Genomic DNA, 25,602 nt, shown 5'->3' with positions numbered 1-25,602 from the left:
AACACTTTTAAAGAGAATGATGACATAAGAGTAAAATACAAAGACCAAACTTATCTGGTAGCTTGAACTGACCACCCCTAAAGGTCACATGGCGGGCGTGGCAATGGAGAGCACTAAGCCAAGGACTTCAGTGGAGAGTCTGGACATTTGAACTTCTCCTTAGTGGCTGAGGAGCAGCTTCAGTAATCACTAGACCACCGTGGCACTCCAAATTTCCTGAGTCAGAGCTGGCCTTTCATGTGGCATGTGTTACCACTAGCACATGGGTGAATACAGAGCACCATTGAATATGTGGATGCCTGCATGTCCGATGCCCCGTTTTCATAATGCCCCTCAGGCAATAAACCGCCTAATGAAGTGTATCGAATTGAATCAAGAATTGCAAACAGTGCTGACGTAGTTTGACTCTCAACACACTCTTGTTCAAGGAACTCATCCAAACACAGACACACACTCACACACGTGCACGAGCACGCACACACACACACGCGCACACATATTTCCTGCCCGAAGAGCCAGCAGTCAAAAGTTCAACCCACCCGCTGAGTTGATTTTAAGTCCCACAGCCTGTGCATCTAAAGACGTCTGGATGAGCAGCAGTTTGTTTACAGAGAGCACGGACAGGCTTCTTCTTGTGTGTAGCTATCAGCTGAGTGTTGAGGCTGGGGAAAGACTCAGGGGCAAGAGTGCTTTATCTGAGCCTGGCAGATTACAGCCAGTGACATGGGGGCTAGCCAAGAGGATTGGGAGGTAAGCAGTCTAGACCTGAGAAAAGCAGACAAGTCCTCATGCCCAGTTTTGAACTCTGGATTAGCACTTTCCTGGGAGACACTCGCATCATATGACTCATGGGATCAAGGTCTTATGTCTGCAGAGAAGAGCAGTTTAATCTTGAGGACTGCTCCTTTGATGGCACTTCATAGGAGATGGCCATGAAGATGCTCCACAGCCGATCAATGTGTCATCAAAAGCAAGGAATCATCAGCTGATAGCCTGTCATTGATCTCTGATTGGTCAGACTTGTGTTTGTAAAAGCTCCACTTGGTCTATTTCATCTGTTGGATTAATGTTCTACCTGTTGCATGTCTCTTTGAACGTGTATGAGCATGTGTGTGTATTCTGTTTATGTAACGTCAAGTGGATAATTTCCAGTCTTGCAAAAATTATATTTCACTTCTTCTTTTTTTTTTTGTCTATACTTTTTATACTTTCACAGTTTCCTTCTGGCTTCCTCCTTCCTACCTGACCAGCGAGTGGTGACGCTAACGAAGTGACAAAGACATAATCCACCAGCTTTTTGACAGCAACCACTGCCGTTTCACTGGAACACACAGCCAACCGAGAGCTACCACTAAACCCAGATTAAACCTGGATTAAACCTGAGTGGTAATGTATGAATTTTGCCTTCTGTCAACTGGGAATCCTTATTTTTTCACCTGAACATTTTTCAAAAGCAGCAACAGAATTCACAAGTAATCGTTAGAATTTATTATTTTTCTTTACCATTTATTATAGTTTGCATATTGTCAAAAACTGCTTTTTCAAACAGGTTAATAAATGATGTCTGATCAAGTAACATCTGTAATCAATCGCCCAGTTGCCCAAGTAAGGAGAAAAAACATAATATTAAAAATAGAAGTTAGTCTAAAAATGAGTGGGAATTAATTAAAATATGACATGTGATACTGCTTATGTGTTCTTCATGTAGCCATGGTGTTTTTTTTTTTCACTAACAGTCTGCTAGTTATGTAACTGTAGTGTCCCCAGACAGCTACTGTCATGTATAATCAAGAAAAGCCTGTTGGAACTGCCCTTACAGTTACACTCTCAAAGGGACTAACAACACACACATGATTAAACTTTGAATAAATATGACACCCCCAGTGATAACAAGTAAAAAGTCATGTGTGCAGGTGAAAAGAATCCAGATCAAGTATGTAAAAGCCCCTCGAGTACCCTCTACAGGCTGAACCGCTCTTTACATCCAGCTGGACCCACATGGCCAACTGCCCGACCAGCTGAGCTACAAACCAACTGACATTTCAGCCCTAAAACTGCCTATTTGGGGTAAAACAAACAAACACACACACACAAAATATGCAGGGTTCAGGCTCAGGTAAGACAATTAAAAAGGCTCTCCTTGCCACTTTAAAATCTAGGCTAAAGACTAAAAGTAACCAAGTGTTTACCATCTGGGCCTGTGGGATTTGGCAGCACCTTGACCTCAGGAGCTTAGGCTGGCAGAACCGCTGCCATCTTTTCAGGGGTAATCTGTAGGTGGAGCAGTGGGAGCACACAGCCTCCCACTCACTGTCAGTGGGCCATATCATTTTTTGGCATTCTTTACTTTTATCAGGAACCAAACACTGAATTTCCCAAACAGGAAGAATTGTTGGGATGTGTTTTGACAAAATAAAAACACAGTGACACAAAAAAAGAAAGTATGTGTGAATGTGTGTGTGCAAATGGTGAACACAGATTATGAATCTAAATATTGTTTAGGCATTGTGACTGATCTGTTCCAGTCTGTCAGGTGCTGCCAGGTAAAGTCATACACTGTTGAAGGACTGAGAAGCACCACAAACACCTGCTGTGGGTACAGACAAAGATCTAGTCACGGTGGAGGAACTGGGATGTACTCATCTGAGGAGCAGGTGTAGTTGCTGTGACTCTGTGTTGCCCTTATGTATTTGCCTTCTGACTGGGTCTGGTGACATTATTCCCGTGATAATAACATCTGGGTCGAAGAGATGAAATAGCACGGTATTCTGCAAGCGAGTTTCAGGTCATAGCCACAGCCTTTCTGACATTATCTCCCTCTTAGAAACTCTCCCACAGGTTTTCAGCCCATCCCTCCATTCACCACCTCATCAAAGTTTAGCATTTTCCCTCTCCGTCTAGATTTTTCTCATGCAGCATAAATCAGCAAGACAAACAGTTTTGATTGTTTATATTTTAAGTATGTGTGTGCACTTTTCTCACTGTCACGACTAAACAAAACAAGAAAGTAATTATTAGTCATTACTTAAGGAACTGAGGCAGTGAGCACATGTACTATACGTCTGAGTGTCTGTATGAAAATCACCTGTGTCAATGATGCCAGGATTGGAATGAAACCAGGTAGGTAGGACAAGACCACTGAAGGTAGAGAAGCCGAGGATGAGGAGGTTACGAGATGAGTTCAGGTCGATGTACTGGAGAGACACAGAGACACAGAGAGAGAGATTATGTGATATAAATTGGTTTATTGACTCTCAGATGCAAGCCATTATTTTGTTGTTCTGTCTCTGCTGGCTGCCATCTCTGTTTTGGAACTTGACTAAAATGTGATTAGACATAATCTTTGACTCCAAAAAATGACCTGAATTCTATTTTGGTGGATGACTCACATTTATTTGGTCATGACAGGTCAACACAGGACAGAATGGGGGCAACCCAGTCTATGAAATGTGCTCTGACGGGTTCATTCAGCTGGAAAGATTTTTCCTGCCCCATTACACAAAATGACCATAATACTGTATATCTCTGGGGAACTGAGGTGTGGGGGTGACACAGTTATTGATCAGTAAAGAGCTGATATAAGTAGCTGTGGCACTTTGTATGTTTAGAAGTGCTGTGTGAATGGGTGAATGTGACCGGTAGTGTGAAGCGCTTTGCATGCATTTACCATTTACACGCCCCACTTCTGACTTAGCTTTGTTCCAAATGCTCTAAATGTATTTTTTTGTATGTATTTTTTTGTATTTAAATCTGAGCACCTTGGCACTGCACCTGAGATAAAAATGACAGTTATTTTGTAAATATACTATACTGTATAGGTGACACCTGCTGTGGTTGTTGTTCAGTAGAAAGAAAATAGTCGTTATCATGTTTAATCTTTTTACTGACACAGGCTGAGGAAACCCTTCACAGGAAAAATACACAGTCTGGGTGGGACTTTGGCTTCATACACTATGAGTCAATGATAACAGCTTTGCCGGTCTGTGAGTATATCCAGTTACATTTTCTGGCAAATACTCCCTCGGACTCCTTGCTGCCTGGAATCTGAGGAACCCCAGCCCACCAAAATATATAGTTTTTACAGCTCATTAAAAGAGCAGTTTGAAGCTTTCCACAGCAGCTACACAGGTACATTCTGAAACAAACAACAACAAAAACACACTAAGATTTATTTTTTAGCATCGTAATATTTTATGTTTATATCAACTTCTCCTGTCAGATTTCTGCTTTAAATAACCTCCCAGGGTGTCTGTTACTGAAAAGGATGGAAGGATGATTCTTTCAAACTTATATAGAAGAGATTCATTTTGTTGACCTGCTCACTGCCTGCAGGTAAAGGCCAATAAATCTCTGCATGCTAAAAGTACAGAATGCTGGTAATATTTTCGACCAGGAAAATGTTTCCAACGTAAAACGTAGTTAATAATGTAAAAGCTTTATTTGTGACTGCTTTTTAACGGGCATCAGAGCTAAAGAGCGGCCCTGACACAACTGCTTTAATCACCTAGAAATATCTCCTGCCAAGAAACCGGATCACAGTTAATCCTTTCTCATACTGTTTCCCAACTACACTCCCAGCAAACCAGCCTTACAAGGTATTCATGGATGCAGCATGGACTCAGTCCCTAAAGAGCCAGTAACTGCCATGCAAAATATGCATGCAGTGAGAGTAATGGTATAGCATTAAATATCTGACACGCAGCTGCAGATTCTGCAAAGCTCTTTAAAAAAACAGCTGCTTACTCACCCTCACCATCCTTATTTTTATATTAACTTTAGTGATTTATGAATTGATCCATACAGGAATCTTCAGTTTTCTCTTGGGGGCTGGGAGGTCTCGGTGCTCCAGACAGCAGGTGCTTTGGATAAACATGTTCCCCAAATAAAATAATAAAATATGATATATTACAGTGTTGAAATGTATTTACCTGAAGGTTGGATATCCCCACTGCTGCGATCATTCCAAACATAACGAGGAACATGCCCCCAATGACCGGGTCTGGGATGGTGATAAAAACCGCTCCAAACTTCCCAAAGATTCCCAGGACGATCATGAGAATGCCGGTCGTCTGGAGGACCAGTCTGCTGCCAACCTGGCATGAAATGAGCACATGGGACATATACAAGATGAGTTAATCTACCATTCTGACCCTGCCAGTTTTATTTTTACCACGACGGTGTGTGGGGGGAAAAACCTCAGTCCTGTAGAATCAGGCAAACAGAGAAAGCAAAGATAATTCTCAGGAAAACACTGAGCAGTAGCAGTAGGCTTTAATCTGATGTGGGAGCCACGCTGCTCAGAGACAAGTTGTTATTTTAGATGGCACACCCTGGCTTAGTGCTTTTACTCTTTACATACCATTATAGTGAAACATTCCACTAAAATACATATAGCGTGAATATCGCCACTTTTTTCCAAATGTAGCTCCTGACAGATAAACATTACTGATTCCTTTGTTCTTTCAGATTTTAAAATAGACGAATAACAGCAGACCACCATGACATCCTGTTTGGATAAAGGCTGCCTAAGACCAGGTGGTGCAAATTCAGATTCAAATCGGTGTGCAGCTCCAGTATGCGGTACACTGTGTAGCTCTGTAGCTCTGTAGTCACAAGGGCAATTTATTTTTATCCTCCAATCCAAGGAGAATCAAACGAAGCAAATATGTGCATGCTGTTTGTCAGTTTCCACAAGGTGAAAGGTGATGGTGAAACAGATATGAGGAGTCACACTTCAAATCTCAACTTAACTCACTACAGTCACAAACTGAATCGAATTCACTGGAATGAAACTTATGCCAGATCCAAAAAACAAACAAAAAAAAATCCTGCAGATAAGTCATGAAATGGGAGGTGAAACAGTGACTCCTCGTCCAGTGATATAACCATCATCTATGTTATCAGTCTGCTCAGCAGATTAGCTAAATCACTACCTCTGCTCCATCTGTCTGCTCAATATCTCCCCCTGGGTGGGACTACAGGTCTACAGATCCTCCAAAACACTGAGGTTTAAAGATGATTTAACTCAACACAAATATATATGTGCTTATCTCCCATGCTGTACTGAAAAACAATTGCACCAATCATTAAACTTAAGCTGATAATGTTGCATTCTAAATGCAAACATCATAACTCAGAATAATTTCAGTAACCTCACACTATTCTTAGACCTGGATCTTGCCCACAGCAGATGGATAATATGTGGGTTTTACACTGTCAACATAAACTCACTTTCATTATAAGAGAAGTGCCCCCTAGTGGGCCAAACCTCTCAGAGAGACAGATATTAATTCCCCATAAATCAACATTACTTGAGCACTCCATGAGTCACTGAGTCTGCCCTCATTCACTTCCACATGGCATTTCCTAACACATAACTGTGTGCATCACATGTACAGAAGTAATAAATAACACACTATGTCACATGAGAGAATCCTTGAGTTTAAGTGTGGGTAAAGTGCAGTGGAACTGAAAACAATAGATCACAATGTATTCTGGGTAGGATATAGTCCTGGCGTGCCTCTCAACAGGCCCTTGAAGGGTTGAACTCACAAAAGTCGCCTTGAGTTTTTATTGTAATGTACCGGCACTAAAGACAGCAGCGGGGATTCTTCTGAGGGGAAGTGCCGAGGGGCAGTTAACCATCATAACACTCACCGCAAAGTTCTTCGCTGAGGCATGAAGAGACAAGTGTTTATCAAGATACAGTAAACTGGTCCTGCTCTTAAAGGAACCAAAAGCAATCAGCCAAAAAAAATGTTGTGCAAAGAAGCTGTGCTAATCTCTTTCTTTTTTTCCCTTTTTTTACTGGCAAAGACTGAAATGACTGGGAGTACTGTGAAAGGTGTTGTCAGTATGGACAAACCCTCAGAGATTTATCACTAACTCTGCAGCTTTTAGCCTCTTTTAACTAATTATTTGTATATTTGTAACATTTATGGTTTAGTCCAACAGGAGAGGGCAGCTGTTCTCCTCAAAATAGATCTGATAAGCCCACTGTATGCCACCTACACTAGATGTCAGACAAGTTTAGTGAATAGCTGGTAAAGAAAGTGACCATCTAGCAGCTAATATTTTTCTTAGGGGTAAGTAAAGACCAAAGGAAGGTAAATATTGATCAAATCAGCAGGGATATGACTCCAAATAAAAGCTAATGTTGCTTGTCTACATGACCAAAATGATCAATTAAAGCAGCTTTAAAGAGTCCTAAAACTAACACGAGGTGTACCTTGGTAATGCCGAGTGCAGCGATGTTCTGGCTGTAGGAGGTGGTGCCGTTCCCGGTTCCCCACAGTCCAGCCAGGATGCAGCCGATGCCCTCTACAGCAATGCCTCGGTTGATGGCGTGAGTCGGCGGCGGAGGAGCGCCGGACAAACGAGCACAAGCATAGTAGTCACCGATTGATTCCATGGTAGATGCCAGGACGCCTGCCATCATACCCAACACTGAGGACACACTCACTGTGGGCATACCCCACTGACCTATAGGTGCAGAGTTGGCATACTTTAGTTTTTATACATACAGCTACAGACACACAACTTTACACTTAAAAACTCTGAATGGATTTCTGCCAAAAACCCTGAAAAACTTTTAATCTTGCTCCATCTCTGTGTAGCACAATACCTGAACGTTCCACATGTTGTTATGATTGATTGACTGGCTACTAGACTGCTACCAGACAGAGTGAGAGGCCAAGAGGATTCGTATGTTAAAAGACAAAGATGTATTTTGCCTCTGAAGCACTAACGGATTTATAGGCAAGAGGCAGTGCAGAACATCTGTCTGACCAAAGGCTTACATGACAGCATGCAAACTTTACTCTTTACACACTGTTCTACAAACATCTGGATGGATCCAAATGTCATGCTAAGGTTCATTTTCAATACAGTGACCTCACTCCAGCAGTCCCAGCAGGAAGCTAATTTTCTGGATTATAGATTTCATCGCATAAATAACTCAACAGGTGAAAGTGGGATACTGACTCCACCACTGGCCCTCCACAGTTCTGTGCTAAATATCTTTAAGTGTTCATCATCAGCAATGCATTAAATTGGAATCAGGCACACGGGTAGCACAAATCTCTGGCTTCAATAAATCTGAATGTACAAGGGTACAAGCCAGGGAGAGATCACGTCATCGTCGCTGAATGGGCGATTCCAGCTAGTTGTCTGTGACACGTGTTTTGGATTATGGACCGACCACAGAAGCGGAGGCAGGTACTGCAGCGTCAGGATGCATTAGATAAATCTGTTTTCATTTGCCTTTATTGCATCCTCGCTTTTTTAATATGCAAAACTTTCCATCTCAGCGAAGTGTAAAAACTTGGGTTAGGGTCAGGCTTTTCTGTACACAAACTGAGAAGCACAGTCTCCCAGAGGCAAAATATGATGAAAACAGTTGTTGCAGTCTCTGCTGCTTGGTAACACAACATCTCAAGCTCCATTCATATCCATCCCCTACTGCTTCTTTCACTGTCACTGTCTTTACACTCTAAAAAAACGTGCCCTAATGTGAACTGTTAATACTGACACAGGGACTTTTTTCTCCCATGATATTCTGTTTTTGCATGTCACTGCAGGAACAATTCCTCCTTGGGAAATACACAGATTCTACTCTAACGTAAGTATATTTGACATGAAGGTTATTCAACACAGGACTAGTGTGTACTTGAAGGCAGGTTTTGTCATGTAAAGGTGTCACGCAATTGAGATAGTACTAAAAATATATCCGTACCTTTAAAGCGTGTGTCAACATCTTGGCTTGATGATACAGATACTTTTTTAAAAAATGAATGGCTTAAATCCAGCACCCTTTAAAAGCATGCAAAAACATGCAGTCACACAGAAATACATTAAGCCACAGATAAATAAATAGCCCTAGACATCCTAAAGAAGCTTATTTAACAGCCATCTTTGTGATAAATGTCTGCGTGAAGATTTCAGCCCTTGACATTAAAAAGTTTTCAAACATGGAAAAAAAGGTTTTGGGCTCATATTAGGACAACAGAGTGAAAACAGCATGGTCTCATGTCTTATTTTGTTGTTGCTAATATGGATTACAAGGTCAAAGTGAATGCACTGTCTGCAAAAAGCAGGTGCCATGTGCAAATAATCAGAAAACTGACCACTCAGATTTATGAATAACAAAACTGACATCAAACCTACAACGCACAAAACCTTAGATTATAATGGTTGGTTATGAAAATCAAATCAAAGGTTGAAGAATTTTCTTATAGCGGCGCATGTTCATCAATCATAGCCAAATAACGTCTCTTAAGAGATTTCTTATCAGGCGTGATTATGAAAAACTGTAATTTAATACATGTGTCATCCTCATCCCATTTCAGGATTTAAGATATCAGGAGATACGCTTAAATCAATCAAAACAAAGGCTGATCAGTTTTGATTTGCTTGATTTGGCAGATTATTGAAAAGCAGTTGTGCAACTCTCAGATAACCTTCAAAATGTCCTCTGTTGGCAGTTTCTTTGGATGCTTGTCAAAGATGGAATTAAGGAGCGGCTGGCAGACAAGTTGAGTAGGAACCACGGTACTCAACAATCACAAATGACTTTTGAAAGAATACCTTGGCATGTATTAAAGCAAAAATGGACAGAATGTTTTTTAGTAGGACCTTAGGCAGCACTGATGAACCTGTAGTTATGGGTAACGTATCCTGTCTACACACATACGTTTGCTTAAGAAGTAAAGAAGTAACTGAGTCTTTCTAGATACTATGTGTGTTTCAACTATTAAAACCGCGCTTAATGGTAAGATTTAAGTACAACCAGGTATCCAGATCCAGCAGTTACCTGGGTAAGGCACATGGAACCATGGGGAGTTTGTCACAGCGTCCAGGCTGATGTCGGTCCTGGCCGAGAAGCCATACTCATCAGACTTTGAAGGCAGGACGTCAAAGATGGTCAGTAAGAAGCAGACCAGCCAGCCTCCACACATCCCGAACAAAGCCTAGGATTTGTCGTCAGATACAGAATACATTTAACATAAAACGTATGCTTCTTAAATTCTATTGAGCAACTCTTAAAGGCCAGGTGAGGTAGCATTCACTGCATATTTTGAAGATACCAAGCCTCATATAACCCGCATAATCAACATTACATGCCAGTTTTCTGTTTCTTATCAAAAAACAATGACAGTCCAATCTATCTTAAAAATAATAAATCAGCTCAGCCCTATAGCAACCACAGCTGTTGGGTAAGTATTCTAGAGCATAGGTTTATGCAGAGGAACTCCTTTATTGCATCATTTAAATGTTGATATGAACAAGATAATGTTTTCACCACCCTGTTTGATGCTGGACTACAAGCACAATCTAATTTCCCCAGAATGGCACTCAGTAGAGCGCAAACCTCCACCATGGCCAAAGTGTTGAAAAATGTCCCATCATGCAATAAGGAGAGACATTTTAAAAAATGTCTTTGTGGACAGCTCTGTGTTAATGCCTTGCATTAACTTTGAGCCTGCATGTGTCTTCATACAACAATTATTTGGGCAGCGGCGTGCACTTTGGATAGCATTTGTACAGGGATTATATGGGAGAAAAGAGCTGTGGACGAGAATGCTTTTATCACACATCGTCTTGACACCTTCACCTACACCGGAGGATAAACTGAATGACATCCATAAAAGAGTCCTTTTTACACTTATTTAAAATTATAATGTCAATGCATGTCATGTATTATGGCCACATAATAATGAATGGGACTTGGCAAGAAACTATGTGTGCTGTTGGGTGTTGGCTAACCTCGTACAGTAGATGGGCTGTTTCTATGCTGCTATATAATCCCCGGCTTCATTCCTTCACGCTAAAAAGCAGCACATTTCATGCTTTGTGTGGCTTAATTTGATGATGGATGATAAATACTGCTGCTATCTATAACAACTTAACCTTGTTTACTGTAAGATTAAGAAAGCTTTGAGGTTTTTTTTTTTTTTTTTTTTTTAGGTCTTACTAGTTTTCACAAGATGTGAGTCATTCTGCCAAAATGTGAAGACCTGCCATACATAAAGCATTCCAGAGACTGAACCCTGAAGCTGAAGTGACTCAGAGGTCTAAAGTTCTCTGGAGGGACTTCTGCCTTTCAGTTTAACGTTTTTGTCATTCTCCTTCAACTTTATTTATTGAGCCAGCATTTCATTAGCATGAACGTCATCTTTCCTCACCATTCTTAAAGAATCGACATTCATGGAGTTATACAAATTCACACCCAGGAACCTCACAACGACCCACCTTATTTGTTTTGGCTGCTGTTGAAGAGACAGATATACCTCCTGTTTATTAATGAAAAGAGGTTAAGCTGCATTCATCCTCAAAGTTAAATATACAGATCTCTTGTCTCAGTGTAAATAACGTATAACTTCTGCATGTGTCTGCTGAGTTTTGATCTGACTGACAGAAACCTGCAGAGGACTGTGGTTGAGTGTGTCAGCTCTCACGCTGACAAGGTGTACAACTGCACAAATGTGAAGCAGGGCAGATGTTAACAAGCACGTGTGCTTAACTAAAACCAATCCTTAGTTAAACAAAGGTTAGAAAACACTTTCCCTGTGTTGGTCCATCAGCATAAGCTATAATCAGAACAGATGTTGTTGAAGGGTTTAGAAATGGAGCCCATATTATCCCACAAAAGACTTTGACTGAGGTTGTGTTTGTTCAAGTCAAACAACGCTGAACAGAAGAAAAGATAAAATGAAATCCTGTCATGTTCTCACATGTTTGTATTTATTTTTCACAGTCACACTGAGTGCAATAAAAAGCATGAGCAAGAACAAGATTTTTTGGTTGTTGTTGTCATGTTGTTAACTCTCTGCATGAGTTGGATGTCCTGTTTCAGGCCTCCCTGATATGGGGATGTTACCTTCTGTGAAAGCTCAAACTATCTTCTCTGACAAACTCATTTTCTTTAAAACAAGTTGTTCAGTCCATGCTGAGTCTGTGGATTAAGTGTGAATAAACTATTCCTGCACATACTACTTTTATTGGTAGATAAGATGAAAGCAACAGTTTGTGCACAGGGGCCTCAGGAACAGAGATAAGAGGCCTTCCATTGTAAGAAAAAAATCAAGGTGTAAGTAAATGGAATGGACCTGTATTTAGATTTAAAATGCAGCTGCTCTTAAAAAACATATTTCATATACTTTGATATAATTTTTTTTTACCCTTCTGTGCCTTTCTTATATTTTATTTTTTATTTTTCTCTTTTTGTCACTCTTGTTTCTTGCTGCTGTAACACGTAAATTTCCCACAAGTGGGATAAATAAAGTCTATCTTATCTCATCCTATATCATCCACTTTGTCACAACAAATATTTATTCTGCAAAGTTGAATGGCAGACTGGCTTGATATGGGGTGATTTTTTTATTGAAATTTACAGCTTTGAAACAAAGCATGGAGGTTAGAAACAAATCGTTGTTCAAGCAGAATGTGGATAATGGATAATGTTGGCGACTCACGGAGAAGAGTTTGAAGAGCGGATACTGGAAAACCTTCCACTTCTTATCCTTGTAAGCAATCATTGGAACATCGACTTTGCTGAGATACTGGGAAAACAGGAGGATCAAACAGACCGTGCTGTGGGAAAACAGAAGAGAGGATAGGACGTGTCACCTACAGACATTTCTCTCAAGGCCTGGCCATCGCTCACAAGTATTAGTGTAATTATGCTTAAACATACATCACCACAGGGGGGAAGTCAGAACAAGTGGAAACATGTACATCTACATAGCAGGCATGCTTATATTACACTCCTAAGTGTGGTAAAAGTTGCCACTACAACACTATAAAATACTTCACTGCCCCTGAATGGCATTTCATGCTGTGCATGAAAAACTTCATGCTGTGCATGAAAACACTGCACGCTGTGCATGAAATACTGTTCAAGACTACTGAAAGTGTCACGGTGAATGTTTTTTCTTCGGCCTGGTGAACACTTGGATAAGTCTACCAAAGTCTGCAAAGTTCCAGGAAATAAAAAAAGGTGTATTCTATTTCAGAGAGAAGAATGGCTTCCTTTCTTTACCTCTCAGCTCCACAGTTCAGATCCGATTTAAACACTTACATTGAAGCTTGAAACACTGATCCAGATTAAACTTCTGACCGCAACAGCAGCAGTCAGTCGTCCAACCGTACGTGTGGTTGGACATATGGGATGACAAATATGTGCTTGGGAAAAAAAATCTAAGAAATCTTAATCAATCTTGTATAAAAGACAGAGAAACAGCTAGGAAGCTGTTTTTGGAGACAGGAGAGAGATTCAGGAGACAATGATGTGGTCACTGGGCTTCTTCCCTACATGATTTTTACGTGTACATCTAAAGCCTGAATTGTCCATACACTAAATGACCTAATCATTTTTTGTCTTGGAAATAGACTTCTTCATTTCTCACTGCACTGTGTCTTATGACAGACTGGCACAGTCTCTGGTATTTATGGTGCGCTGGGAGCACTGAATTACAACCATGAGATGCTTGTGTCTCTGCTCCTGTAAGCTGCTGGATATCCTGTGCAGAGACTGCTGGGGAGGGAGGGTAGGAGGGGGTGGGGAGTAGGGCACTGGGGCTAAGAAGGATATGACTGATTACCATCCATATATGGCACAAGGAGGTGGATGTGCTGAACCTTTTAAAACCCACAAGGATCACTCTGTGTAATGGCTTTAGTCTGCATTATCTGGAGATGGCAGCGGAAAATGAAGACAGATATCGAGGGGCTAGACAGGACAGGGGCAAAGGTAAACGACGGGAGAGTTAATGTGACTCAGTGAGTTACAGTAGCAGCAGTTGTGGAGATTAGGTGGATTTAGATAGCGGACATCACTGCTCTGATGAAGAAACAAATGCAGACTTTTGTCTGCATAGAAGCCATGACAATTAGATTTCCCTGAAGTGCGTCAACAAGATGGATGGACTGTAGCGCACTTCTTTTTTGGGGGGAATGCTATCCATTTCCCATGTGTTCCTATATCTTATCCTACATGTATCCATATTAGTCTTATTACATCAATCAAGTCTTGCAATTTTATCATCCCTCTTAATCTCACAAAGCTACGAGACAGATGTACAGAATAGTACATAGACCCATAGTATTTATATCACTGAGGAAAGACCTATAAGACACAAAAAGCAAGTGTACATGCATATACTTTACATACAGGAGGGTGAAACATTAAAAACATGTCCATACAGGCCACAAGGGTAGGTCAGTGTAGTGTAGACACACTGTACTCACAGAGCGGCTATACCCCAGTGACCTCCAGACTTCTTTCCAGCCTCGATGAACAGAGACAGGCCGATGAGGTTGATGGTGGGAGCGATAGCCAGGGGGCCGATATATTTGAGCACGAGGCCCACCAGCCCGGAAAAGCCCAGGACGATCTGGAGCAGAGAAGACACCAGTATGGCTCCCTGGATCTGTGGAGGACCAGGAAAGGGACATAATGTCAATACATGTGCTGAGTTACCTGGTGTTCCTGGAGGCTTATAGTTACAATTTTCACTCTGTGAGAAAAATGGGTCATAATGCTTCATTTGGACTTTGGGATTTATATATTGCATTCTATCATGGCAGGCTTTTATCCACACAGCTCTTTCAACCAGGGCTCAGACCTCCTCACTGTTCAGTTGGCAGTAAAACACAGTTGAACAGATCGTGCACAAACAGATTTATGATTCTCCTTTTATTCTTTTAAAAATGTTAAATCCCTGTCATGATGTGGCACAATACAAATACAACTGACTTGAATGAGCTGATTTTTATTTGAGAATGCATGTGAAAGTAATAAAACATACCCCACCACAGAAACTAACAGAGCCACAGCACTTCATTAATCTTTACTACCGAATGCAAGGTAAAGGTGCTGCATCTGTACGATCATTCCCCTTCAGAGGTCCTCCTTTTGAAACATACATCTGTGACTGACGTATGTGTTGCCACAGGGAAAGATAATCTTGCGCAAAACCCTACTGACAAGGAGATATATGGGGGTACAAAATACTTGACAGGCTAAGCTGAAATTAATTTAGATGAAATTCCAAATGTTGAGTCAAAGTGATTCCAGAAGCTCACATAAAACCTGCTGAACTCACTCGGTCATAGGAACACAACATCTTATAGTATGAAAATTGATATTAATATATTGTTTTATTATAATAGAAATAATGATTATGATTGAGTCTTTGGATTATTTTTTCTTACGAATCCATTTTTTCTTTTTTTAAATTATAAATTCTGTTTTTTCTGAATTCTGGTGTTGGAGTTTTTAGCTCAAATTTCTTCTTTTTAACACAGTTTCAGATTTAATTTTACCAGTTGTCTTGAGTTTTTGCCAAAGTTTCTGTGTGTTTACCTCAAATTTTCACATACATTTTTACTTGCATTTCCAGTTTTTTTTTTTTTTTTTTTATGGTCATACTTTACCAAACTGTTTGGCATTTTTAACTCTTTTTTGAGCTAAAGGTTTAAGCTTCTGGCTAAATTTCTATTGTGTCTTAATTTCTAGGTTTGAGTCCCAAACTTCTCTGAAGCATATGACTGTTTCATACAACATTAAGGTGTGACAAGAAGATACGGGGTCCTCATCATTCCCATTAAATCCGTTAGCACTGCTAGGGTGATCGATTGGATTCCCTGTCAGGGCACACACTGTGAGGGACTCATAATCAGCTCCTGGCTCAACTCCATATTCTACATACCTCACGCATTCGTGACATCCAGACCTCGTCAGAATTGTCCATTTGCAGTGAGCTGGTGCCATTCTGCAGCTGCATGGACAACATCACAGGTGCTTTTGGGGCCGGACACTGCCACTTGGGCAAAGCAAGAATGGCCAGGGTCGGCGTGATGAAACTGAAGGTCCCACCCTGGAGGATCGGTAACCTTCAAGTCAATAAGGCAAAGGGGTTAAAGGTGAGCAGAGTATATCAGGTCTCTGCAGACTGCCTGACCTGGATATGCTCAACACAAGCCCTGAGGGGAGTGCCGAGAGTTTTAATGAGGTTTTTCCCACAGAATGGGAATCCTGTTGGTTCAGTCTGGGAGCAAAACAGTGTTGGTGCAAGTGCTTTTCAGGTGGGTTAAAATGAATCCAACTTTTCTCAGCAAGGATTTCACAAATATCTATCATCTCATTTCAAACCAGCTTTAAATGTTCACCTCACAGAGGCAGAATCTCACAATATAATCACTTTAGAAACTGTCTGAGACCATCAACATACAGATTCTAGGTCCCAGCTTCTAATTTCAGAAAATGTCAGCCTCTTGCTGAGCTGGCTGTACATTTTTAGCTTAAACTCTGAACTAGTTGCTTATAATTCTAACAGAAACACATGTTTTTACAGCACTATTTTCTTTGCTTTTGTGGTGTTGCAGCGTATTTCTATCCGCTTTTGTCTGCGTGCCGTGGTGTTTTTATCCTTTTACTCTTTTTCTTCACAAAGCAGTTCAAATGTGCAATAAAAATAAAGACTAACTTGATTATTATTCAATGTCAAAGTGTTTGCTAGGATCTCATTTTTGTCCTTTTAAGCTTTTGCCAAACTGTGTAGGTGGAGAACTCAAACAAAAGCATTAGCTATTTGCTCAGGCTTACTGTTACAGCAGTGCTGAGGGGGCCGGAGTGTGTGTGTGTGTGGAGCCTTGAACTGTATTGTACAGTACTATTTGTGTGGGAGGCAGCTGCACTGTTGTACAACACAGAGATTGATACATACATACAGTTACAGATGGATTTTCCAAACAGCCAAACAACTCCCAGGATTTCACATCTCAGGTTAAAAACGGAACAAACTTTGGAGGGCATAAGGCTTTAAGGAAAACTATGTAAATCTCATCTCCGGTGTTACTGTCACGTAGAACCCTGACTCACAGTTTAAGTCCACATGAACCACCACAGGGGTCTCTGAGCTAAGCTGCAACTTCAGCCGGTTGCAAACACAGCTCAGTGCTGCTTTGTCTGGGCAGGAGTTTTATGAAACCATCAAAGCAGCTAACTCCATCTTGAAAAACATCCTTAACTGGGGCATTCCCTCAGTGTGTACCTGCTGTAAATCTTAAACCTGACTGACATCAGCACTTAAAACATGACACGCACACATAAATAAACACCATTCCATAAGGTTTAAGGACCTAAGGAGTTAACAGAGGAGCAGAAGCTGTCAAATCTGTGTGTGTGTGTGTGAGAAAGAGAATGTTGTAACTTCTTTAAAACTCTATCAACATCTCTGTGTGGCCTGTTACTTCCTGGTTCAAAGGTGCTGTGAGGCAGTGAGGGTATTACCTGGTACCGACTGCCGTCTGCAGCAGCGTACAAAATCCTGACACAAAGAAAATGGTGGAGATGAGCTGACTTTTGGCAGCGTTATTGTCCTTTATGCAGAGGGGCTCGGCCAGGATGAGCGGTATTGCAATGATGCCGCCGAAAGCCAGGATGTAATGCTGCAGAAGCAGAAGAAAAAGAATGCGTTGAAAAATGTAAAGATCTTCATAATAGCGGAGATGTATCTGCACAGTTTCTGTTTTGAACAACCCAGCGCAACATCACCCAAAATCTGACTATTTAACAAACAAAAAACAAAAAGGAAAAGGTAACGCAAATTAAAACAATTGGTGAACAACCCATTCTACCACATAGACTGCATTTATTTAGATGTACAGCACGCTAACACTCATATAATCTACGGTATATCAGAGGCAATTTGAAAGTTCAGTATCATGCCAAAGGATTCTTTAAAATGTGGATGGGAGGAGCCAGGGATCAAACCATGAACTTCCAAATGGTGATCCACTCCATCTCCTATGCCCTGTGGTCTTCATATTTTCTTTATTTACAGTTACAGTAGATACAGAGGAAACATGGGGGGGTGGCATGCAGTAGAATCCTGTATACCTCAGCAGTAGCTCGGGCAGCTGTGATAATACTGTACCTGGCACGCCAGGTCACATTATCAGACAACGTAAATGTTTCATGCTGCAATCTGATCTGAGCTATGTACTGACATAAATCAAGACTCACTCTGGCTCATTCATGCACCAATAAGTCTTCCAAGTGAGCAAACAGGTCGTTAGTCATTGTCTCCTAAATCAATTTGTATTAGTGTGGCCCACTCTGGTGCCCCCCCCCCATCACCACAACATTGTTTGTCAAAGCCCTCCAAAACGGTTCAAAATGAGACGACAGGAATGATTTACATGAGCGTTCTCTGACGTTCCACCTTGATGGTTGAGGTTTTCCTGGACCAGTCTCAGTAAAACTGAACATTACAAGACCCCTAAAGGTTGTATTTATTTATGATTGGATTGGATTGCATATGGTGTAAGGTACCCGCTCCCTGCAGAGCATAAAACCTTTGCTTAGTTTTACGACAAATCCCAAATATTGGCAAGTTGAAATGATCTTCTGTCACTAGAATCTATAACGTCTATGGTCCTGTTTAAAAAGCACAGGCTGTACTTATCATTACTGCATCACATTTATAAATTTTATGTTTTAAAGTGCATGAGTAACTTTTTTTTTAAAGGCAGACACGCTAATGCCATATCTGTTCTGTTAATGACGTTATGGATTGCAGTATTCAGCTTTTATATTTGTATTATTTGGTTATAAATCTGCCAAAATCAGAACATTCTGTACAAAGGGAATTATATGAGGTAAAGTGAGATATTCTTGTACATCTTGAACTTCTACAGCTCAACTGCGAGTCTTAACTGTCCCACACACTCTATCCATGTGTGTGTATATGTGTGTTGAGGGGTGGGGGGGATTGCCATTGATCCAAAAGAATTTAGGCGAAGGGAAAAAAAAATCCAACACAGATGTTGATAGGCCTCACCAGATTTATGGGGGTATTTTGGAACCTACAACTCCCATAAGTCAGAGGGAGCTGCTGAAGGTTAGTTTCATGACAGAGGAAACTGGGAGGATTCCTTCAGGAAGAAGGTTGCTTATGAGGCCTCATGTCATCTCCTGTAAATGTATATTCATTTCAGACTGACAGAAGCTCCTCTTTACAGCTGTATAAACTTTAGTGTGTTTACAAATTGAACGTGGAAGTGACACTCGCGCAGCACGTGCAACCAACGGGTCATTGGCCTGACATTTTCTGTGCTTATTCTCACCTTGTTTTGAGTATACGATTGGAAAATCTGAAAAATCTAATCTACAAAAGAATATAATCATGCACAGATGAATATTTTACCATGATAAGAGGTAAATTTACCCAAAATCTACCAAATAATAACAGGAGGCATAATTCAGGGTCAGAAAAAAAGGGTTTAAAATGGAAGATGTGATCTCTTATTAGCGTGCTAAAGTACATTACATTGTTGTACGTTAACCAAAACCTAAAAACTATCTGATCTACTTTACTGGTTGCAATCAAGGGCCAATTTCTCTTCCTTCTGAATTTGTTAATCCCAAAGGTAATACTTTTGAAATTATCTCGTTCACGTGCTCCCAGAGAATATCTCATACATGTGTAACACCAAATCTAATGTGGCAATGAACCGAGCACTAAATAATGTAATAAATAAACCAACTGTGTTATTTATTGCAGTTCTTTTGTACTGAAGCAACAGGAAGAAAGGCGAACCTCTCGGAAAAGGGACACAGATCCACGAAAATGACAGACAATGAAAGACAGATTGATGTAGTTAAAGGATCAAGCTGGTGATATTTTATATCTTTGTTTTTTATTGTCAAGAAATCCCATGAAAGCCTAAAATCTGCAATGAATTGACTCTTCAAGCAAGTATTGCCTGTGTAGCCAAAGCCAGACATGTGTTCTGCCTCTTTGCCAAAGGCCTCTATTGGTGTCCAAAAACAATTAGAAAAGAAAGAAGAAAAAAAAACTCTGCCAATGTTCCCACTTGCTTGAGTAGTGTTGAGTAAATCCCACATGCACCGCCGGAAATGTTCACTAAAAAACAAAATCTGAACTAATCCACAGCTCAAAATAGTTCCCCAACAGCAACACTATTTACTTTTTGGGTTACAAATAAAAGGAATGTTTACAGGCGATTTTTATCTGAATTACTGGAAAAATAAAATGGAGCACTGGCCTGTTGTGGTTGCCTGTCAAAGTTTAAAGCATTTGAGAACTGACAGACTAGTGCTGGAAACTACGGAGAAGTCTACAATAAGTTTAGGTGTGAGATAATGTAGCTGAGAGTTAACGGGTGGTCAGATTCTGGAAATACATACTGAGCCTTCTGGAAGGATCTTAAAGTGAATTAAATGCAGGGAGGAGACAACCTGGTAACCCCAGTGACATGCCCTCCAACAGTCAGATGAGGTGTCTGGTGAATGCTGCTGCCTGAGATTGATCACACGCTCTTTAATGACAGGATATAGTGTGTAACATTAGCGATCAAAAACACTTCAAATGTCAAATGTCCGAGCTTTTGTTATAACTCTGAGGTGACCCACATAGCTTGGACACATGTTTTCTTGCATGAACCACATGGGAATTTACAGCTTTTCTGTTTTGGTCGACTCCTGCTTCTATGTTTTTTTTTGTGCTAAAAGAAATGTGCCGCCTCATGTTAGTACATGTTAACCTTTGTTACTGTCATCGATCTTGGTTTTTTTTCTTTTCAACAATGCAGCAGTAGCAGGGAAGTTGCAGTAATATACTTCTGGAGACTGTGCCACCATATTTCTAAGTAAAATTATTATCAACTTAATGTAATTCTATAATAATAGATTCACATTTGAGAAGCTGAGTGCAGAGGATTTCAGTAATTCTTGCCTGATGAGTGATCTTTTCAGTTCTACGAATGCAGTTCGTGCTCAAGTAAAAACAGCGAGGTGACAGAGGGAAGTGCAAGGGGTCCTAAAAATTGAAAAGCTGGAGAAAGGTAATGATCCCTGTGGAAAAGGAGGTTGTTGCAGCTGTAAAAGTAATAGGATCCAACTGTGAGGGGCAAACAAAAGACAACTGGGTGGACGATAAACTTCCCTTCTCCAGTTTTTATGTTTTAAAGACCAGAGTGTGTCTCCAAACATTTTATCTTGTAGTCGGGGGGCCACCAAACAACAGCACCCTTTAGATAACTTACACTGGAGGGGGGGCACTATTCTTTTATTGGTGTCAACAGTATTGCCATATAAACAAGGGTTAAGCATTGTGATGATGAATAACATACAACAAATGTCTTCTATCACTGAAAATAACTGAAGTGTATGAGGCTGTGGTTTATACCTTCGCTGTGCTCCACAGTGTGTTTTTCTTCAGAGAAATGCACATAACTAAGAGCAAAACACTGGAGAAACCCAGAAACTAAGTAGCCAATGGTTAGAATTATCATAGCTGTGTTATTTGCTTTTCCATTGTATGTAGTTCAACTTAAGGCCTTGAATGCACAGAGACACTGGAAATAACACGCTCTAAAAATATGTAAATTGTTGATTCATGAGCAACACTTTTTTCAGGGCTTCCTCGTAACTAATTTGACTGCGTGATTCTAATGTCACGGCTGCTCTGCTCAGAGATCAAACTCATGACCTTCTGGTCTTCTGATTTTCTTATGTAACCACAACTACCAGAGGGTACAACTTTTTTTTATCATGTCCCTTTTCCTGTACAACCTGTACATTTAAAATATTTTCTATCTGTGGAGATCATCTTCTCTCGTCCCAGATGTCTGCCTATAATAAACCAAAGAAAGTCCTCTGTTATAAATAATCTCCTCCAGTACAACTCATTCTGATATGTTGAGAAGTGATGGATTAAGAGGTTTAAGGTTAAGGTTTAATGTCAGAATCAAGTCCCTGTGGATTACTGATGTAATGTAAGTGACAGCTGCTTATAAAGGGTATGACATCCTCAACATCAAGCGCTGTGAATCACATAAAAATGTAAGAGTACTGAAATTTGTTCTAAGCACTGTAAATGATATAACCCAAAGTTTATTACCGCGGAAATGTTGTCATGATGATAATAATTGCTGTCAGTGATCAGTTAGACCTTTGCTGAGAATAAAAAATGTTCATAGTAATCTGTTAAAATACACAAAACAGGAGAAGGGTGCTTTCTGGAAGCAAAATCTTTCATAATTTGCAAATGTTTGTCCAAGAAGGACCACCCTGTTTTATGCTGGGAAGAAGCTCACTTGATAAAGTAGGGATTGACGTTTAAGAAATGCCACTGGCATGGTTACAAGGCATGTTTTTACAGTGATTAGGATGGTACTTACTCCCTTGACAATAATATACTGTTGCTTAAAATGCAATACAGAACTCTTTACTGTAACATAGCTGCTATTTATTCCTTTGAATTATTTATATTTATATTAGCACTGAATTAAATGACTTCATGTAATGTTAAACATGGACTGCTTGTTTGTAGTGCTATGGAGCTTTTTAGCTAACGAGGGGTTGCAGTGCACTTACAGTCTGGTTCACTGCCAAATCCTACCAATCTTGTTTCCAGTAGCAGCAGACTGTTGGACTGTGAAGCTAACATCATAAAAATCTGACAAGATTGAGGAGTTAACAGAGCTTAAATAAGACAGCTTAAAGCCATATAAATGTTGGACTAACATTCATCAGGTAAAGAGACATGCCAGGGCTTTGTGTCTTCATTCCTCTAGAGACAAAAAATTAAGTAACGCAGCTTTATAGATGGTTTTCTGCTTTACGGAAGACAATAACAACGCTACAACAAACACAATCCCTCTGGACCCAACAAGCCACAGGGTTCGTTTACCTGGAAGCCGAGCAGAATGCAGAGGTACCACGGTGGCCTGTCATTGAGGGAGTAAACCAAATCTACGCCTTCGTCTGCAGCCTCCTCCAGGGCCTCTGTGTGTGGTTCCCCAATGTCCACTGTCAGCTGTGGCTGTTCATCACTGTCTTTGCCCTTTTGGAGGGAAGAATAGCAAAGGCAAATAAGTCATCAAACCAGTAATGTCATTTATCCGGCAACATCAAATAAAAAACATTATTTTCTTTTTTCCTTTAATTCCAGCCAGACTATTTGGACATCAACTCCCAGGTCTAAATTTTCAAACACACCTTAAAGCAGTCACTCACTGTTGCTACGAGCATACCAGACTCTCACAGGGCCAAAGGTTTCCTAATGATTAGGGTTTTTATGTCTTTGAAACTGAGGGTAGTTCAAGGTAAGCCCTCTATCTTCACTGTAATCTAGAGCTGTTGGTTTAGTTTAGTCCACATGGGAGACATAAATACTGAGCATACACAATGGAATCAATGTGATTTATGGCGTGTGGTACGGCTTTGTAGGTAATAGTGGAGGGCAGGTGGTGAACAACATACCTCTCCAAAATCCTATCAAGATGCTGTGTTGATGAAGGTACGTAAAAATATGTTCTGTCACTTTCAGAGATCACAACATCCTTCTTATCATCACTAAAGATGTGAGGCTTTGACAAGGAGGCACTGAGTTTGCTGGGTTGACGTCTTAACGTACTTACTGAGATTGGATTTGCAGCCAAAGCTGTATGTAAAAGTATGAAAGTAAGTGCTTACAGACGGAGATGAACGTAGATATTTCTGCATTGTATTCATTACATGTTTAGTCTGGTATGTGTGCGATACAGTCATGTGAGTGACATATTTGCATTTCTTTGAATCAAGCCAATGTACTACTTAGTATAGTCATAGAATGGTTTCTAGACAATATTCCACATCACAATATATATACCATCATGCTTTGCTGGGGGCTACTATGACTGGGCGGCACAAAAGTCAGGAATTTTACAGTGGCCAACAAAAGGCTATGATTATAACACCTGGGAAAGCTGGTTAAATATACGTCTTCCGATCACCTTGTTACAGCCTCAAGTAACGAGTAACATTATTTATGTTGTGCCAACTGTTCTCAGTTCACTTTGCAATTGCATGACTGCTCCACGCTGAAGTCGTGAGGATTTATTTCACCAGCCTCTTCCCTGACGCCGTGAACCAATCTTGTTGCTTGTCATTGTGCAGCTGTGATTTAAAGTGAGCCGTCCACCTAGGTGCCTCTTGTTGATCACTGTCTGTTGCTGTTCAATATCATGGGGACTGCATCAGCCACTCCCATTTGGATTTTTAGCGAGCACATTTGGAAGATGTCCACAGAGGTGTACAAAACCACATGTGCATTTGTGTTGAGTAATAAGACTCTAAATCTGTTGGATCGATTTCAAGGAAAACAGGTGGTTGCTTTCCTCGCATTTTTCTTTATCTGATGGTTTTAACGAGAAATCAGCTTCTGTCCAAAACCAATTTATTATTCTAAAGATCAGTAAAATGCTACAACAGCTACCTAAACCTTATACAGCAGCTACCAGCAGTATGAAACATGAACCTCTGTCAAAGGCATGAGTGTGTGTCTACTTGACCATATTCAGGTTTAACAAGCAGGGAAAATTTACTGAGGTCTGGACCTCTGTGCCCTTATTTTTTGGCTCTAGCTTCTGTTTAAGTGTCTGGAGCATGACACCGACAGCGCCAGGCAAAGCCATTAACCTTTACCAGGCTCACATCGGTTTACTCTTTAAAACACCCAAAGAACCTTGTATATCCTGCCCTTTCTTGAAAAGGTATTATTCCTGGAAAGACCCATTTTTCTCTCATTTTTTCTGTCATTTAAATCACTTGGTTGAGATCAAGCACGAGGCAGTGTAAGAAAAATGGATATCAAGTGTGGTCTGGTCTTTGGGTATGTATCACTGAAGACTTGGCCTGTCTTCCCATTATCCAAAGACAGATAGAGTAGGGTCCTGTGGTTTGGTATGGAGAAAAGCAAGTCTTAAAACTACTGACAAATGTGATGCACAGATAAAAGTGAATATATTATATTATACTGGTAAAGGACGGAGACAGACAAAACTATTTGATTATATACAAATAAAAACAAGATTTACAAACACACATCTGACACTACTGCCGGAACATAATTCTCTCCTGAGGTTATATCTGCTCACAGGTGTGAAGGTGTTTATTGTCCGTAATGGAGAGGCAGCCTGGTTTTTATGGGAGTTTCTGCAGCATCCTCTGGGAAAAAGTGATTGCTGATGACGGCAGATGTGAGCGCGAGTTGCATCAATATCTATTAAGACTGGGGTCCTTAAGGGCCACCTGATATGCGAGACCAGGGGCTGTCTTCAAATGCAAAGAGGTCAACTCCCTCTTAAAATAGGCCACATGGGACAGATCAGTTTCCTGTGGGTTTGTGTAAACCCTTTTGAGGATGTGACCGTTTGAAAAAATACCTGGTTTGGTGGTTACATATGTGTAAACACTATAATATTGCAGTAAATTGTGAAAGACAGCTACGCATCAGAAAACATCACCATAAACATTCTGCCTCTGTTTTCAGCATTACATATTTTCTGTCATACATTTGCGTGTACAGTATAAGATGTCCCACATGATCTATAAGCTTCGAATGCAAAGAGGTCAGTTCCCTCTTAACACAGTCCACATGGGACAGATCAGTTTCCAAAGTATTTGTACATTTGTCTCTTGAGGATGTGTGTGTTTGAAGTGTAAGTCAGTGGACGACACCAGTGTTTGAACTGTGACAGAGGTATTCAGGGAGGGGTGTTTGAAGAGTGTTAAGAGGTGTGTGCGTGTGG

General features: G+C 40.5%; 1 protein-coding gene across 1 annotated transcript in view; it reads right to left on the bottom strand.

Annotated features, from left to right (window-relative positions):
* si:dkey-106n21.1 (solute carrier family 23 member 2) overlaps nucleotides 1-25,602 on the bottom strand; it is a 33,837-nt gene that overhangs the window by 3,285 nt on the left and 4,950 nt on the right. The window contains exons 2-10 of the mRNA XM_018692628.2: nucleotides 22,722-22,874; nucleotides 17,294-17,451; nucleotides 15,711-15,894; nucleotides 14,248-14,429; nucleotides 12,474-12,591; nucleotides 9,812-9,968; nucleotides 7,229-7,482; nucleotides 4,929-5,093; nucleotides 3,086-3,194 (exon numbers count right to left, since the gene is read on the bottom strand). Of these exons, the coding sequence (XP_018548144.1) occupies nucleotides 3,086-3,194; nucleotides 4,929-5,093; nucleotides 7,229-7,482; nucleotides 9,812-9,968; nucleotides 12,474-12,591; nucleotides 14,248-14,429; nucleotides 15,711-15,894; nucleotides 17,294-17,451; nucleotides 22,722-22,874 (1,480 nt within the window). The remainder of the gene's footprint in view (nucleotides 1-3,085; nucleotides 3,195-4,928; nucleotides 5,094-7,228; nucleotides 7,483-9,811; nucleotides 9,969-12,473; nucleotides 12,592-14,247; nucleotides 14,430-15,710; nucleotides 15,895-17,293; nucleotides 17,452-22,721; nucleotides 22,875-25,602) is intronic.

This window comes from Lates calcarifer, linkage group LG10 (genome assembly GCF_001640805.2).
Source record: "Lates calcarifer isolate ASB-BC8 linkage group LG10, TLL_Latcal_v3, whole genome shotgun sequence".
NCBI lineage: Eukaryota > Metazoa > Chordata > Actinopteri > Centropomidae > Lates > Lates calcarifer.
Note: the sequence above shows the minus strand (reverse complement) of the source record. Positions and strands in the feature narration are given on the sequence as shown.